The sequence below is a fragment of the Dromiciops gliroides genome, chromosome 2 (genome assembly GCF_019393635.1).
Source record: "Dromiciops gliroides isolate mDroGli1 chromosome 2, mDroGli1.pri, whole genome shotgun sequence".
Lineage (NCBI taxonomy): Eukaryota > Metazoa > Chordata > Mammalia > Microbiotheria > Microbiotheriidae > Dromiciops > Dromiciops gliroides.
The window spans coordinates 657,505,459-657,523,860 of record NC_057862.1 but is presented as its reverse complement, the minus strand read 5'-3'; the positions used below and the strand labels follow the sequence as shown (position 1 = coordinate 657,523,860).

Here is an 18,402-nt window from a genome sequence, read left to right as displayed (position 1 = left end):
TGAGGAAGCAAAGTAGTTTGGATCTTGGCCCCAGTTCTACTACTAAAGTTAAGTCAAAAAGCACCTACTATGTGCTGGGCATTGTATACATCCAGGCCCAAACTTCTCTCCTCTCAGCTCCCCAAACCCCAACTCAAATGCTCCCGAGTCCAGCCCATAGAATGTCCCCAAGCTAGATGCTCCCTTTCCTGACACTGGACTAAGAACAATGGCATAACAGAAGTTATTTTGCTCTTCATGTTCTTTTTGTTTTGTTGTGTTGTGTTTTTTTAGTGAGGCAATTGGGGTTAAGTGACTTGCCCAGGGTCACACAGCTAGCAAGTGTTAAGTGTCTGAGGCTGGATTTGAACTCAGGTACTTCTGAGTCCAGGGCTGGTGCTCTATCCACTGTGCCACCTAGCTGCCCCTCTTCATGTTCTTTTGAACTCAGTTTCTCAAAAAAAAAACCCAAATTCTGTCACCTCTACAGCCCTCCCCGACTGCACCAGTTTTTTGGGTTTTATTTCCCCCGCCATGGCATGGAATCCAACTGTAGTCTTCTACCTCTTCACATTAGCATAAACAAGAGCATATCTCAAACCCAATTATATTTACATTTCTAGAGTGAAATTATAACTACTTTCAATTCATGTATCAGGGAGGGAAAACCTTGCAAAAAAAAAAAAAAAAGCCTGCAAAAGGTGTTGGGGGAATATCTAAAATAGCCGTATTGGCTGTCTACACTTCCCAGATTTTCAGCATCATTACTCACTTTGTTTTGGCCTCACTACCATCTTGTTTAATTAAGTTTTTAAGCATTACTCAGTCAATCTGCATAGTTCCACCTCGTGGTCCCTACAAGTAAATTTAGAAGGGGTCCTTAGCCTTTTTTTGTTGTGTTACAGGCCCCTCTGGCAGTCTGAACCCCTTCTTAGGATCATGTGTTTAAAATCACAAAGTAAAATACAAAGGAAACCCAATTATATTAAAATAGTGTGTAGATAAGAAGACCTTTATCATGTGTGACTTAACAGCGGCTAGAGGAATTACAGGAATTTTGAAGCAGTGACAAATGTAAACCACATTTCTAGATATTTGCACCTGTCTGGGATCAGTAAATAGCTGTAAGTTCTTCTTGGTGACCTTGCTGCCTATATTCAGAATTGAAGGAAATGCTAAATTTCAGTGAAAAAGTTGGTAAAAATAAAGATGTCATTTTCTTGTAGCCAAGTTCATGGGCCCCCCTAAAATTTACCCAACATTTGATTAAGAGCTCCTGGTTTAGCTCTTTACCTTCTTTTTTTTTTTTTTTTTTTTTTTTTTTTTTAGTGAGGCAATTGGGGTTAAGTGACTTGCCCAGGGTCACACAGCTAGTAAGTATTAAGTGTCTGAGGTCGGACTTGAACTCAGGTCCTCCTGACTCCAAGGCCAATGCTCTATCCACTGCACCATCTAGCTGCCCCCAGCTCTTTACCTTCTATTCCAAACTTCAGGTAAAACAATACTGCAGGGGAAGAGTAGGAAGAAAGTTTATTTTCCTCTCAACCCCTTCTGAGATGTGAGCTGATATTGGGGGCACAATTCTCACTTCTTTCCTGACCCTGCTTTTTCTCCCCCCCCCCTCTCTAACTCACAGGGAATGAAAAATACGAGGAGATATTGAGAGAGGCCAGGAAAAATCTAGGGAGGGAACTCAGCAAGGATGAGCTGTCAATCTACCCAGATCCCGCAACTGAGACCACGTCTGAGGAGGAGTGCCTGGCAAGCCACGTAAGGACAGCTGTTCCCTTTGCAGAACATCTGTGTGCGTGTATGCACAGGGGCACACTCAGTCTCAGCCACATACCCCTACACACTCACATATTCATATGCACACATTTATATGCCTCTCTTATTTAACATGTCTAGGAATTTATGACAGAGCCAGGTGAAAGAATGAACTAATGTTGTCTATAAATATACCAAAATGTGTGTGTGTGTGTGTTTCTTCACAAGGAACATCACTAAGGACACTACTCCCAGGGTGCATACAGGATTCCAGTTGGGGTAAAAGAAATCCATTTATGACTCTGGGATTTTCTAAAAGTGAATAAGATATGCCGAGGAAACCTTCCATATTCCTCAGAAAAAGTATAAAAACAACTCGCACTTTTCCTCATCACCATTATTGTTGTTTCCAATGGTGACTGAACAGAGTTAAAACTTCCAATAATCTGTTGGCATTCCAAGGCTTCCCCTGAGCAAACTCCTCACATCATAATGTCTGCTTCACTGCTAACATTCTCTTCCTTCTGCCCCTGGAAGACAACTTCAGGATGCTGTAAGAGACATTATCTACCTCAAGCCCCTCATTTTATAAAGAAGACATACATCCAAAGAGAAGGAATGACTTGCCCCAAACTCGCACAGACTATTTATATAAAGATTTCTGTAAGAATCAGACCATCATCTGGTCTCGTGGCCTCTGAACGTGGGTTTCCTTTGGCCTCTCTTTCTTCCTAGATTCTCAGTCTCCATTCAGAATCTAGCCACTCCAAAGCCACAGTCTTTGATGCCAGTGCCAGTCCTTGGATGTCTGAGACAGCTAAGGATGCACGAAGGAGCAACTGTCTCTTGTTTTCTCTTGTTCTAGTTAGACGTCCAGCTCCAGATGGAAGTGGAGCGGCTGATCATCCAGCATCACGCTCTAGACCAGCAGAAGTTGCTCAACCTGGAGGAATCTTTCTTCAGTTATCGATCTCGCCGGAGATTGCTCAAGTGAGTTGTCTCTCTGCTTATTGTTTTTCAGATTGTGGCAGTTGACGCGTCTAGAGGAAGGTGAGTGAAACCTAAATATAGACTTATTCCCTGGTGTCAGACATGATCTGACATCAAGTTAACCAGAGGGATTTGAAACTCAGCTCCAAAGCCAGAAAGCTTTGGCTCTGTCAGTCAGTCAATAAGCATTTATTAATGCACCAGGCCTATCATCAGGTACAGACACAGGCACATGAAGGCATTTGGTAAATATCACATGAGGACAGTACAAATCTGTGGACTGTCCAGATGAGACTTTCAGTTCATGAGAACAGCGTGACAGAAACTAGGACCATATTCTTTCCCACTTACTAGCTCTCCGGGTGTGAGCAGTGTCCTAGGCGAGGCCAAGCTCACGTGACCAATGCCATTCACCATTTCAGGGCTCACCTTCCGGAGTACATCCTGGACTTTGGCTACATTATCCTCGGTGACGTCCGCACCCACATTGTCAAGATCACCAACACCAGCAATTTGCCCGTGTCTTTCCACGCAGAAAAGAGTGTCCTTCATGACTCAGGTAACACACCAGTGTTGTCAGGAGGGGCTTTGTGCCCACTCTTTGTTCCAGAGATGGCACTGGTGATCCATTCACCCTGTGCCTCGTAGGACACTCAGTGCCACCGTGTCCTCAGTGCAGTCCCGGTCTCACAAGTTCTTCTCTGAAGTGAAGCCTGGATGACCACATGGGCAGGATGTAGAGGAAACGCCTCTAAATAAAGCTTCGCTTAGAGTCCAGGGACTTGGTTACTTGGCATTTTGATGGCCATGTTTCAATAGAACTGGTTTCCTCAAAAATCCTATGTACTTTATTTAATGCATTTTAAACATTCTTCTGAGAAGGGGCCTTACTAGACTTTCAGAAACGGCCAAGAGCCCCTCTTTCCCAAGTATGGGTTGGACCAGAGGACCCCCTGAGGCCTCTGGCAGCTCCAGAATGCTGATTGCTGATGCCTGGCTCCAAATGAATGCTGGGAAGATCCCTCTTTCAACCCCCCCCCCCCCCCCCCCCCCCCCCCCCCCGCCAAAGGCTTAGCCTTTCCCCTGCACCTTAACCTTTCCTTATCCTTCTGGTCCAGGCTTTAGCATACAGCTCGACCGTGTGAAGAATCTGCCTTTTTGTGAGACAGAAGCATTTGAAGTGAGATGTGATCCGCAAGCGGCCAATGTTCCTGTCGGAAGCAAAGAAGTGATTCTGCCTATCAAGGTGAGGTGGAGGGCTCAGACTCGGATGGGGAGTTCACTCCCATCACCCGACACTCAGTCGGGGTTGTCCATTGTCCTTGCTCAGTCAGTCTCCCTTCCAGCGAGGGGACACGCCAACCTGACCTTCTGTTCCCTCTAGGTCTTCGGCGGGCCGACGCTGCACATCTGCCTGCGCGCCAGGGTGACCATACCGTCGCTGTCCTTATCTCATGACAAGTTCGAGTTTGACACCATCCAGTGCGGACAGTGCCAGGTGGCGACCGTCCAGCTTCACAATGAGCTGCCGGTCCCCTGCGAATGGTTTATCTCTAACCCCAAGCAGGTCTCAAAGGTAACCAGAGGGGCAAACTCGGGGAGTCCTTTTCCAGCACCAAAGCACCCACTCATTAAATATCTGCTGAGCTTTTTCCCGTCCAAAGTCCTTGTTCTAGGCACTGTGGGAGATACCGAAATAAGCAAAGGGGAGGAATAAGAGGCCTAACGCCAATAACTGTCATGTAAAGACTGTGCCAAGTACCATAAGAGATCATAATAGCTAATATCTTATAGCCCTTTGAAGTGTGTAAAGCACTGTATACGTGTGTACACACATGTGCGTGTACACATGAATATACATATATATGTGCATGTCTGTACATGATTACATGCATACAATCGTATTTGATCACAACAACCCTGGGAGGTAAGTGCTGTTATTATCATCGTTTGCAGATGAGGAATCCGAGATAGATAAGGGAAGCTATAACTTGCCCAGGTTGCACAGCTAGTGTCTGAGGAAGGATTGGAACTCAGATCTTCCTGACCTCAAGTCAAACGCTCTACCTACTATGGTTGGTAGATGTTGTAGAAGGCTCACAGTGTCAAGAATATAAGTTTGCATTTAGTTCAGTGCAGAGAGATGGGAGCTAGTGGGAAAAAAATGTTTAAGAGGAGAGTGGCATGACCAGGGATAAGGTTCTGGAAGATTAATTTGGCAACAGGGTCTAGGATTGATTAGAAAAGAAAGTGAGGGGGGCAGCTAAGTGGCGCAGTGAATAAAACACTGGCCCTGCGTTCAGGAGGACCTGAGTTCAAATCCAGCCTCAGGCACTTGACACTACCTATGTGACCCTGGGCAAGTCACTTAACCCTTATTGCCCCGCAAAAAAAAGAAAGAAAGAAAGAAAGTGATTAGAAGGATCATTTGGATATAATGAGAGCCTGGAAATGAAAAAGTAAGAAAGATTCAATTCATCTAAATATTAATTCAGTGCTCCAGCTGTGTGGGGGACACTGTTCAAGGTCCTGCGATGCAAAAATCTTTACTAGGGATAGTAATGATGGAATTTGCCATTTAATTGAACCAGAAGGGAGAGGGGAGAGAGAAAGCACAGATGACTCCAAGATCTTGTGCCTGGATGATTCAGAATGTTGGTACAGTTAAGATGAATAGGGAAATCAGAAGGAGGCATTGATTTAAAAGAAAGAACAGCCTTTGTTCCCTTGAATTAGAGGTGCCAGCAGGTTGTCCAAGGGACAGTACCCTGTGACCATTAGGATGAAGAAGAGATTGTCCCAGAACATAGAAGAGAAAAGAGGGCTGTGGATGGAACCTCAGAAAAACATATACTTGTAAGAAATGGGAGGAACCAGAGAAGGAGACAGGGGAGGATCAATCAGGCAGGAGGAGAAGCAGAGTGATGTCCATAGCCCTAGAAGGCAAGAAGGTCCAAAGGGAGAGGGATGGTCAGCAGAGCCACGTTTGGAGCCATGTGCATCGTAATGTACTTTGGGTGCTGTTGTCGTCCTATTAAAATATAGAAAATGGATTTTTTTTTACTTTGCATGGAGAAATCTTGTTTCTATCAAACCAGGATTGCTATATCCATGCTTGATTTGCTATTCTGGGGAATGCATTAGGGTCATATAATGCCTAATTGTTTCTCCACCAACCAAAGAAGATTGGTCTATTCTCTATGAAAATGGATCTCATTGGCTGATTTTTTCCCCCAAATACCAGCTGGACAAACGCATGCCAAAATACTTAAGGAGGAAGCTACGGGCAGAATTAAAGCCAAAGCCTCAGGCCTTTGATGTCCTGCCTATGTCCGGAGTCCTGGCGACCGGAGACCTCACCAACGTGCAGGTCAAATTTATGCCTTCAGAAGAGGTATGATAGGGAATGAAAGAAATCCCCTCATCATAGATTCACCCAACTTCCCTATCCAAGAAAAATATTAGAGTCAAAAGGAACTCTGACTATAATTTAGATAAAGGGCTGAATTGTCCCAGTCAATACTGGAGAAAAGTGATAGCTGGCTGAATCACAAAGGAGCTGAAATGGGCCCTGGGACTATTAGTTAAAAGAGCTGAAGTGATCCCCTCTGTTGTGGAGGAAGGAACCATAGAGCAGCTGAAGACCAGCGAATGGTAGAACAGCTCAGCAAAGAACCTCAGAGCTCACAGAGAAATGAACTTGCTTCTTAGTAACACCAACAATGCACTGGCAACTCTTCATCAGAGCTAGAGAAAGGTTCCAAATGGTATACCACCTTGGGAACACAAATTGCCCTGGCTGAGCTGAGTCCTGAGCCATGTGTGTTCCCTACATTTGTGTCCTCCACACTTGTTTCCTAGCCATGTAAGGTCCTTGTGTGTGCCCCTTCTCCTGTCAGAATATGCTCCTGTGTGTACGGGTGGTATCTTTCTTGTCATTTATTTTCTTATCCTAATTAATTAAGCATTGCTAGCTTTAAATTAATGTATTCTCTGGTTAGTTGGTAAAAGAGTGGATGGTGACTCACAGTGTATACTGAACCTGGATAGTTTTCGGGTGACCCACATGTAAAGTACACCCGAGGGACTACATCTCCACCTGATTCTTGCCTCCTTTCAGTGTTCAGTTTCTTCAAAAAGTTTTCTCTTTCCAACAATTCCACTGGCTCCCACCACCTCTAGTTGAGGGGATATTCTCAGAGGTCACCAATGGCCTGAACACCAAGTCTTTCAGTTCTCATCCTACTCAACCCTTAATTAGCTTTCTATACTCTCCTGATGTCCTGGTTACTCACTGCCTTGCTTGGCTTCTCCAGCCGCTGTTTCCCCATCTCTTGGTTGACTCCTCATTCTCTTCCCAACCTCCTGGAGCTTTTCTCCCAACAGTCTGTCTTTGTACCTCTTTTCTTCTCTTTCTCTCTTAGCAGCTTTAGCTACCACCTTTCTAGAAACAACTCCCAGATCATATATGATAGATACCCAATGACTCTGGAACCCTTCACTACCCCAGATTCAATGTGGAGTGTTTGGGGGTAATCATAATTCGACAAATATGGCTCAAACTCCCATGCAGTGTATTTTCTGCAAACAGACTAGGAACTATAAGTTAAATAGCAAAGCCTTTAATTAAAACAGAACAGAAAAATGGTGTCTTTTTTTTTTTTTTTTTTGGTAGGGCAATGAGAATTAAGCGACTTGCCCAAGGTCACACAGTTATTAAGTCTCAAGTGTCTGAGGCTGGATTTGAACTCGGGTCCTCCTGAATCCAGGGCCGGTATTTTAATCCACTGTGCCACCTAGCTGCCCCCTGTATTTTTTTAAAATTAGGTCCACTGATATATATCAGCAAGTTGTCTGTAAATTTTAGTCTTAGAGAATTGTCTGAGTCACTGAGAATTTAAGTGACTTTCCCATCATACAAGTGTGTGTCTGGGGTAGGACTTGAAACCAGGACTTCTGATCCCAAGGCTAGCCTTCTATCAACTACATGTTGACTCAGACTAAAGTAGATAACAAGTGAGAATGGACTCCCATAGTGCTTCTTCTTCCCCCTTCCTTTTCTTAGAGTGATGCCTGACTGGAAAACCTCTTCTACCTCCAGCTCTCCATTCTCACCCTATAGCTGCATCGCTTCTAATAACCCCTATGTTCCTGATGCCTGGAATGACTTCCCTCTCCTCCTCCCCTTTGCCCATTGAACTCCTACCTAACATTTAAAGCTCAGTCCAAAAGCCACCTCACTGACGCCCCTCCCCAGGCACTTTGTTATGCCACTCTCTCAAAAATTTACTCTGTAATATTGTGTGTTATAGTTCATGGGTCTCTGCCTTGGCCCCTTCTATGTAAGCTCTGTGAGGACAGGGTCAGTGGCTTACCCAGATCTTATACCTCCCGCCATTTCTTTCACCCTGCATTCCAGTACAATTTAATTTGAAAGGTTTTCTACCATATCTAATGACAGACCAGTTCAAAGCATCCATCAGGTTTGGGCTTCCCACAGCAGGAAGCAGAAAGATATCTCAAGATTTTCCTTTTGATTGTGATTTTCTGTCTCTGTCCTTTTGCCTCCCCAGAAATTCTATAGCCAATGTCTGACTGTGAATATCGCTCACAGCTCACAGAAGCTGCCGTTGCTTGTCCAGGGTTACGGACTGGAGCCCCGTCTGGATTTCAGCCCCTCTGTTCTAGAGCTGGGGCCTTTGCTGCCTTTTGCTGCTGGGGATGAGGCAGAGATCACAGTGAAGAATCCGTGCAACTTTCCCATTGAGTTTTACTCCCTAGAATTTGATCAGGAATATCTTTTAGAAGAGAAGGTAAGAAAAGCCCACATCCATTCCAGGCTTGTAGTAAATCAGTTTCCTGCATGCCCCTGGCAGCTCAAATGATGGTGCTTGTGAAAGAGACTAAAGGCATCTCGTGGGGATTGGGATGTAAATAAACATGCCCGAATCTAGGTTTCAGAGAGCAAGTTCATCTCGGGAAGGAAAAAAATCCTAATTACCAATTTTTAAAAATCCATCCAGAAACTTCATGGAAACTAGTTAGGGCAATTCATGCATTCAATAAATGTTTACTGAACCACCTGGAGGAGCCAATAGAAGGAGAATAGAAGAGAGCTCAGGAGAGAACCTCGGAAATGCACCTGTCTGGAGAGAGGGGCAGCTAGGGGTGGGGCTGTGAAGAGAGGAACCAGCAAAGGAAACTGAGAAGGAGGCATCAGAAAAAAGAGAAGCCCGAGAATAGGGCATTAGAAAAGTCCAGGAAGGAGAAAGCAAAAGCATCAAGGGGAGGTTAGCTCTGGCATTTTCTTTCTTTCTTTTTTTTTTTTTTGAAGGCATTTGGGGTTAAGTGAGTGACTTGCCCAGGGTCACACAGCTAGTAAACGTCTGAGGTTGGATTTGAACTCAGGTCCTCCTGACTTCAGGGCTGGTGTTCTAGCCACTATACCACCTAGTTGTCTTGCGGCATTTGCTGTAAGAGCGAGATGGAACCTGAAGAAAGGCCCTGGGATGACAATTAAGAGCTCAGTGTGAACAAGACATTTATGTTATGTAGTCAGGGGCCAACCCAGCCATCCCTGGCCTCTAGCTTATCCAGCTACAAGGTCAACCAGGGTGCTCTTAAGCTAGCAAAGGAAACAGTTCCCAACCCTCATGCCACAAAGGACTCATGCCTGTGTGAAAAATACACAGGACAGTAGCCACAGGCCCAGTGGTCAGAAATCACGACTTTGTGTCAGACCACACCTGTCTGGAGAATCCATCCAGGAGTACACAACATGTTCTATACCATCTCCTAGAGAAGACGTTTTGTGTGTGCTGAGTTATAGTCCCCATCTTCTTTATATGGACAAGAACCAGAAACAGGTCATGGACATTGAGGCAGGACCCCTGACTTGTTGACCCCTGGCTTGCTCCCCAGACTCCCAACATAAACAATGATTTAACACTCTTTGGGGGGGGGGGTGGAGGCAATTGGGATTAAGTGACTTGCCCAAAGTCACACAGCTAGTAAGTGTTAAGTGTCTGAGGGCGGATTTGAACTCAGGTCCTCCTGAATCCAGGGCCGGTGCTCTATCCACTGTGCCACCTAGCTGCCCCTGATTTAATACTCTTAAAGACCTCTCATCAACTCTTGGTCTCTCCAGCTATAAAAATATAGATGGGGGCAGCTAGGTGGCACAGTGGATAGAGCACAGGCCCTGGATTCAGGAGGACCTGAGTTCAAATCCGACCTCAGACACTTAACACTTACTAGCTGTGTGACTTTGGGCAAGTCACTTAATCTCAATTGCCTCACTAAAATATATATATGAATATAATGTGGGTTAACTAATAAATCCCTGGGAAATGGTGTTTCAGAGATGAAATGCTCAGTATTCAAGTGAAGAGAAGTAAGGGTCCCATTACACCAAAAAGCTCTACTTTCTGAGTTTTTCCAGGATTTGAGAATCCCACCTGCCTTGAAACCCTGAGCACTCTGGGGAAAAAAACCACAGTCCTTGGGAAAGGCCTTTGAGAAACAAAACCATGGTGGGAACAAATGACTGATAAGAGCTCACCTAGATATTAAAGACCTTCACATTTGAATAAGTACAATTTTGGGGCGGGGTATCTGAGAGATAAAACTATACTTTTCTTCCCACTCGCTATAGATTCTTCGAAACCTGAAAGGTTATGATGCATGTAATACTCTTCTCCTCCCACCTCGAGCCCCAGGAGAGAAATTGCCCCCTGAAGTGACCGAGTATTATAAGGAATTAATGCGTCTTAGGGAAGAACAGAAGAACAGGCCTGTGGAGTATGGACAAGAAAATAGTAAGACCCCAACAGCAGAGGCAAGGGCGGAGGGTGGCGCAGAGTCGACACCGGGCAGCCTAACTTCTGTCCTCATGCTTCCCAGCACTTCTGTTTGGGACCGCAGCAGCAGGAGAGGGGAATGAGGAGGGAGACCCCACTAGCAGCCAGCCAACCCCGGCTTGAGGGAAGCCTCCCTGGCAAGTTTCCATGCCCTCTTTCCCTTATTCTCCCCCTTCCCACCCCCATCCCTGCCCTGTGAGGCTCCTTTGATTCTTGAAGACCTGCTTCTGGGGTCTGCCCAGTGTGTCCTGAGTACTCTGAATGTCCAAGGGTCCGGCTCACATTTCTGAGTAGTTGGATCCCAACACTGTTGGGCAGCCCAACCTTCGATGTTAAATCTCTCTCATTTCTTGCTGGGCGTCCCCATAGGAGAATCCAATCCCTCTTTTTCTTCCCCATCCTCGGCCACACCCTTTCATGAAGGCCAGTGTGCTCTTTTGAGGATTATTTGCAAAGAAAAGGAGTGAATTTAGAAATACAGCCGTGGGGTGGCGTATGATTAAAAGCATGCATCCATGTTCCCTCTGGAAGAGGTTCTGATCAGCTCCGGAGCTGCAAGAGGATCGGGCCAACCTCTTCCGTAAAGTCATTTCCTCAGGAAGAGACCTTTCATTCTCACCACCCTCCAGAATCACGTCTCTTTCCAGGATTCCCTCTGTACCACATTTGTTCTATTCAATGTCCGGAAGTCAAGGCTGGTTCTCTGAACACATTATACAGTCAGTGCCAAGCCCGTAGTCAATCGTGCTTGGCAGTAACTTGGTTTTCTGTTATCAAAAAGCTTGAAACAGCACTAAGATTTTTGGGATGCTCAGTATTTCCTTCCAGGACCTTTAACCTGGTATTGAGCTCAGCCCGTTCCTGAGTATTACAAGTCATCTCTGAATTGCTCATATCTATCCCCCATAGAGATGCTATCACAGGTGTGGATGCCCATCCACACAAATGAAAGGGGCAGAAGGGTAGTGGTGGGGAGGGGATGTCAGGGTCATGGCCAGCCTGGTGTTTCACAAGACAGAATCCATTCCATTTCCCAAGCTCCAGGGAATCCATTCCCCTTCAAAACAAAGATAAGTAAGCCCCCCAAAACTGAAGCGTTACCAATTTTAACCCTACTCTCCAGTCTGCCCAACGTCTTTTTCCCAGCCCTCCTAGTCTCCTACCTGGTGGGCAAGAACCCAGAGGAGAGGAAAATGGGCTTGAGGTGAGGAAGGGAAACAGGGAAAGTCCCTGCTGTGCCTCCTGGGCAGCTGGGCCCCACCTTGCCCTCTTAAGCCCCGGCACAGGGCTTCACATCCCTTGGGCTATTCTCACAGTCCTAGGCCAGCTTTTCTTAGTGGTATTCCGCATCTGCCCCCGGCACATCAGTGTGGTACCCCATTCATGCTAGTGAGCCCTCTCAAGCCCTTACCAGCTCCACATTTGTAATAATAATAGCTAGCATCTTATATAGTGATTAAAGCTTTACAAAGTGTTCTATCCAATGTTATGTCATTTGATTCGGACAATAATAGTAGGGACTGTTATTATCCCACTTTTACATAAAGACAACAGAGGGAGAGATAAGTGACTTGCCCAGGGTCACACAGCTAATAAGTGTCTGAGACAGGATTTGAACTCAGGTCTTCCTGACTATGAGCTCAGAGCCTGACCCACTGTACCACCTATCCACTGGCTCTCATGCTGGAGGCAGGACAGAAGGGAGCATTCCTGGATATAGAGTCAGGGTCTGGGTTCAAATCCCACCCCAGACATTGACTACTTTTGTGAATCATTTCACCATGTTGGGCCTCAGTCTCCTTCTCTGTAAAAATGAGGAGGTTGGCTGGATGGGCCCAGAGTCTCAGCCAGGTCTGTGCCCAGGACCCATAACTCACACAGTTATGGAAACAGTTGTTACAAAACCTAATACAGAGAGTGGAGTGTTTGCCCTTGTTGCTCGTAAGCTGCCTGAAGATGATGCAGGGCCAGCCCCTTAACGTGTGCCCCGGGGCAGAAAGAAGCATTTGGAATGGCTTCCTGTCTTTGCTTTCCTTTGCTTTCTATATTAAAGCCAACAGCACTGTCAATAACTTTCTCTCTGTCTCTCCCCTCCCCCCATGTTTCTCTGTCTCTCTCTATCTCTCTCTTCTGTCTCTCCATCTGTCTCTGTGTCTCTGTCTCCCCCTATCTTTCTCTCTCTCTGTCTCTGTCCCCCCATGTATGTTTCTCTCTCTCTGCCTCTGTCTGTCTCTCTCTGTCCCCGCCCCCCATCTTTCTCTGTCTCTCCGTCCCTGTGTCTCTGTCTCCCCCATCTTTCTCTCTCTATTTATCTCTGTCTCTGTCTCTGTCTGTCTCTGTTCCCCCATGTATGTTTCTCTCTCTTTCTGTCTGTCTCTCTCTGTCCCCGCCTCCCCATGTTTCTCTGTCTCTCTATCTCTCTCTGTCTCTGTCTCTCCATCTGTCTCTGTCTCCTCCCATATTTCTCTCTCTGTCTCTGTCTCTGTTCCCCCATGTATGTTTCTCTCTCTTTCTCTGTCTCTGTCTCTCCATCTGTCTCTGTGTCTCTGTCTCCCCCATCTTTGTCTCTCTCTCTATCTCTCTCTGTCTCTGTCTCTGTTCCCCCATGTATGTTTCTCTCTCTTTCTCTGTCTCTGTCTCTCCATCTGTCTCTGTGTCTCTGTCTCCCCCCATCTTTGTCTCTCTCTCTATCTCTGTCTCTCTCTGTCTCTGTTCCCCCATGTATGTTTCTCTCTGTCTCTCTCTGTCCCCGCCCCCCCATGTTTCTCTGTCTCTCTATCTCTCTCTGTCTCTGTCTCTCCATCTGTCTCTGTCTCCTCCCATATTTCTCTCTCTGTCTCTGTCTCTGTTCCCCCATGTATGTTTCTCTCTCTTTCTCTGTCTCTGTCTCTCCATCTGTCTCTGTGTCTCTGTCTCCCCCATCTTTGTCTCTCTCTCTATCTCTCTCTGTCTCTGTCTCTGTTCCCCCATGTATGTTTCTCTCTCTTTCTCTGTCTCTGTCTCTCCATCTGTCTCTGTGTCTCTGTCTCCCCCATCTTTGTCTCTATCTCTATCTCTGTCTCTCTCTGTCTCTGTTCCCCCATGTATGTTTCTCTCTGTCTCTCTCTGTCCCTGCCCTCCCTTCTTTGTGTTCTTTTGCTTTCCCACAGTTGAGGACGAAGAATCGCACAGCACAGAGCCCATGATCTCTCCAAGTGTGAAGCGGACCTCTCTTAGTAGGGGAGTCTCTGTTACATCCAACCTTGAAGAGCGGCATTTACCACCCGCTGAGTCTCGAAATTTCCATGAAGAAGAAGAGGAAGAGGATAACTTAGACAGATTTTTCTCCCATGGTAAATGCCCCAGCCCAGTGGGGTCCAACTCACCTAGAAACAGGGGCCACCAAAGCATGCCTAAGGAGCCCTGTGGGCCACAAATGTTTTAAAACAAAACATTACCCACGTTTTGTTACATTTTTGTCCACTGTTTCCCAATTACATTTAAATCTGGCTCAGGCACGCGTGGGGGTGGCGTGGGGGTGGCGTGCTTGTCACCTGTGCCCGAGCCCCTCAGAGTCAGTTCAGTCCAACCAGGAGCAGTACGAGAGGCCTGACTGTCGAACAGAGCAAGCTCGTTTCTGGTGGTCTTTCCTTCCCCAGACTCAACCTCACAGCACCCTCACTTGCTCCTCTCATTCAATAACATTAAGTGGGTTACCACCGCCTCCCAGGAGATTTGTGTTTGAATGGGGGACAGAGTTTCAAGCAAAGCCATCGTCTCTCCAATGGCATCATTTCAGATACTCACATTCAACAGTTTTTTCGAGGGATTATGCTTAAAGCCCTGTGCCTTCCCATGAAGGTCTAAACACTCTATACATGATGTGGAGTGTGGATCGTTTGATAAGTCCAACCATCACATCTAAATATTGTTTCGCTAGAGAAAACGTGCTGAGAATTCTGACTTAGGAACCCACATCTCCCTTCTGAAGGAGGATCAGGAAGTCTCACCGCCCCCCCCCCCGGCCATCTCACATGCCAGGCAGTAAAAGAGGGGATCACCAGTCTCCCTCCACACTATTGTTGTTGGTTCCTTTAGACAGACCAAGGAAGGGATAGGATGAGGAAATGGGAATCACCACCAGAAGCCTTGCCAGTATAAACCCCTAAGAGAGCTGTATGCCTTGGGCTTCCTCCCCACCGATCCCTTTTTCTTCTTTGGGCTCCTGGGATTGACCCACCCTGCTTCCTTCTTCACTGACCACCTCGGGTCAGCATTTCTAGTTTCCCTTCTAACATATCAGAATTTTTGGAATCAGAGACCCGGGCTCCAATCCCACCCCTGCTACTTACAATCTGTGTGACCTTAGGCAAATCATTTCACTTCCCTCAGCTTCAGTTTCCTATTCTGTAAACAAATAAAACAAAACAAGGGGCTGGGTTAGATAACCTCGGAAGTCCTTATGCTCTAAATCTGTGATCCTGTGAGGAACAAGATAATCAAAATCACACCTTCCAATCCCTTCCCACCTTCCCCCCCCCCCTTAAAATGAAAGTCTTTTGTCGTGTTTTCATTTGAACTCAGTAGTTGTCTTGAATTAGATTTTGGTTTAGTTTGAATTTGAATTTTTTAATTTATTAAAATAATTTATTCTCTCTCTCACCCCTTGCTCTACCCAGATGAACAATAAACAAAAAAACAAAATCCTCACAACAAACCTAAACTGCCTGGTGAAACAAAGTCCCCCATTGGCCATATCCCCTTCTGAATCTTGGGTCCATCCCTTCTGCCATGTCAGTCCCCTGGACTGACTCTCTCTCTCTCTCTCTCTCTCTCTCTCTCTCTCTCTCTCTCTCTCTCTCTGCCTCTCTCCCTCTCTCTCTCTCTCTCTCTGCCTCTCTCCCTCTCTCTCTCTCTCTCTGTCTCTCTCTCTGTCTCTCTCCCTCTCCCTCTCCCTCTCCCTCTCCCTCTCTCCCTTCTCTCTCTCTCTCTCAAAAATCAGGCCCTTCTCTGTGTTTTCATTTAAACTCAATTGTATTAAATGGCAGTAACATATCTTTGGATACACCAAAGACCAAAGTAAGATTTGATTTCTCTTGGTTTAATCCTACAAAATATTTTAAAGTCACCGCAGAGCACCGTGCTGTGCTATAGGTGGGTACAGAGATGTAAAACAATAGACTTGCTGCCCACGGGGAGATGATGGGGATATGAAAGAGCACACCCATAAGTATCGAAGGGCGCATGTGCTCTGGGGAAAACTGAGGCAGGGAGAGCTGGGGGGCGGGGAGGGAGGGGGAAGAAGAGGGAGGAGGGGGTCGGAAGAGTTGGACCTACAGGGGAGAGAAGGACAGAGTCACATTGGGGAGGGCCCTCAATGGCGGCCGAGGGAGTCTGTGTTTTATCCTTCTCATAGGCAGTAGATTATTTGTAATGGGACAGTGACACAGGAATGTGATGTAGAAATATTATTTTGGCAGCTATGGAAAGGATGGAGCGAAGAAGGGAGAGACTGGAAGTAGGGAGATCAGGTAGGTGTCTTATCGGTCTAGACAAGCGGTGAGGAGGGTCTGATGTAAGGCAATGAGGTGTGGCCAGAGAGGAGAGGGGATGAGTGAGAGACATTGTGGATGTGGAACCACCCAAACCTGAAAGCTAATTCGATGTGGGAGATGAGAAAGAAGCAGCCGACCTCTGTGTCACTTAGAGGGTGGTGCTGCCTTCAATAGAAAGGAAGGGAAAATTGGGGAGAGGAAGGGGATAAATTCAGGTTGTGATTTTCAAACTGGGAGCTGAGTGCATGGGGCCAGTGAGACACGCAGGTTGACATGTCCCTCCAGGGATGGGCTCTTTAGGGAGGTGAAGGATATCGGGTAAGAAGAGGTGAGTAGAGATAGAAGCTGAGGATGGGGCAGCATACAAGAGAAACAGAGTTGGGAAGGAGCTGCCCTGAGGGACTGCTTCGCCCCTTTCCCTTACACTGCCCAGCAGAATAATTGTACCATTTCTGAACCAGGAGGAGAAGCCTGGACTAGGGCCAGAGAGGGGCTCTCCATTACACCTCTCAGGGAGCAAGAGGCCAGTGCTAAGCAAGGGATCGGAAAGTGAGATTTACGATACAAACTCCCTAGACAGGTTGTCAAAATGTAAAGGCTAATCCATTCATTGCAGCTCCATAGAATGACATACAGCCTTAAAGAGGCCATCTCTGGAGTCCTTTGCATTTTAGAAAATGTTAAACACTTGAAAAAAAATAGAAACTTGAAATTAACTTGATCACAGCCATTGGCAGTAACTGGCTTCTTCAAAGGTTCCACATCAAGTCATCACTTGCATATTTCTCTGGTCCTCTCTGCAGAGCCCTGTCTTTACCCCAGTTGCCCATCCCTTACCTCTTAGCCAGGGATGCTCTTTGGGGACGAACCCATGGTATGGAAGCTCCCTCTGCTGGTACAGATAAAGATTTCGTCTTAGAAAGTTAGCTGGGGCCTGAGACACTAAGTAATTTGCCTAAGTCCATCCTTCCCAGGATAGAAATCTTTTCAAAGGCATGACAGGTAGCACTTGACTAAAAGAGTCCTAGGGATGAAAACACGGCCTGTCCCCCTGGCATTCACATCCCTCCGTGTAAATCCTACATAAATGTATTGTTGTTGTTATTGAGTAGCCGAAAAACCCCTGAGTGCCAGTGAGACGCGATCCATGGAGGAAGTTGGAGAGATTGATAATAACCCAGTGAGCAGATCCATAGCTCGGCACCTGGGTATTTCTGCTTCTCCTGAAAGCCACGTAGCCAAGCACCGAAGAGGCATCGCCATTATTGTTCACGGATCGCCGTTGTCAGGTACAAAGACACCCCATGAGAAAGGACCCAGAACAATGACTCCATTTCTGGTCTCCTTAAAGAAACCAGTGTTGGTTGGGCAAGTCGGTAATCCTCCTTGGTTCCCACGATGGGAACTTCTGTCCTAGGGACAGGGATGAGAATGAGGCAGCATGACTACAAGGAAGACAGGAGCCTGAGTCCCCAGCGGGAGGCACACTAGCCGCAGGGGTGGTACATTACTCTGTTCTCTGCGGAGGTCCTGATCAATTCTGGACTGTTCAGGATGTTTAACAAAGTCCCAGAGCCAAGCTGCCGTCACAGGAGAGTTTGACTTAGAAACTGAGAATACACGTAACTCAAATGCCCCTGAACTTCACCAGCAACTATCATCCTCATGTCCTTGATACCAAGGGTGCAAAGGACACTGGACTGACAGTCAGAAGGCCTGAGTTTGTCTCAGTCCTGGCTCTGCCCCCTAAACTAGCCGTGTGAACCTTGGATAAATAGCTTCACTTCTCTTAGACTGTTTCCACATCTGTAAAATGGGGGTAATTCTCCATGGCCTACCCACCTTGATGTAGTGGTTGTAGGGGTTCTGTGGAGATGATGTCAGTCAAGTACTTTGTGACCTTATGTTGCTACGTGCATTATTATGGGAGCTGGTGTCTTTCATGATGTGACTTAAATGGAAATGTGTTTTGCATGATTGCACATGTATAGCCTATATCAAATTGCTTACCTCCTCAGGGAGAGGGGAGGGGAGGGAGAGCAGGAGAGAATTTGGAACTCAAAATGTTAAAAATCATTTTTACATATACTTGGAAGAAAACCAAAATACTTCATTATTTTACTTTTTATTTTTGTTTGTTTTTCTTGGGGGGGGGCAATGAGGGTTAAGTGACTTGCCCAGAGTCACACAGCTAGTATGTATCAAGTATCTGAGGCCAGATTTGAACTCAGGTCCTTCTGAATCCAGGACTGGTGCTTTATCCACTGCATCAC

General features: G+C 46.3%; 1 protein-coding gene across 1 annotated transcript in view; it reads left to right on the top strand.

Moving 5' to 3' along the window:
* Window positions 1-18,402, top strand: part of HYDIN (HYDIN axonemal central pair apparatus protein) — a 589,624-nt gene that overhangs the window by 438,922 nt on the left and 132,300 nt on the right. Inside the window, 10 exon segments of the mRNA XM_043981230.1 lie at window positions 1,616-1,749; window positions 2,612-2,736; window positions 3,159-3,295; window positions 3,855-3,982; window positions 4,121-4,312; window positions 5,981-6,130; window positions 8,310-8,549; window positions 10,391-10,553; window positions 13,745-13,927; window positions 17,242-17,418. Of these exon segments, the coding sequence (XP_043837165.1) occupies window positions 1,616-1,749; window positions 2,612-2,736; window positions 3,159-3,295; window positions 3,855-3,982; window positions 4,121-4,312; window positions 5,981-6,130; window positions 8,310-8,549; window positions 10,391-10,553; window positions 13,745-13,927; window positions 17,242-17,418 (1,629 nt within the window).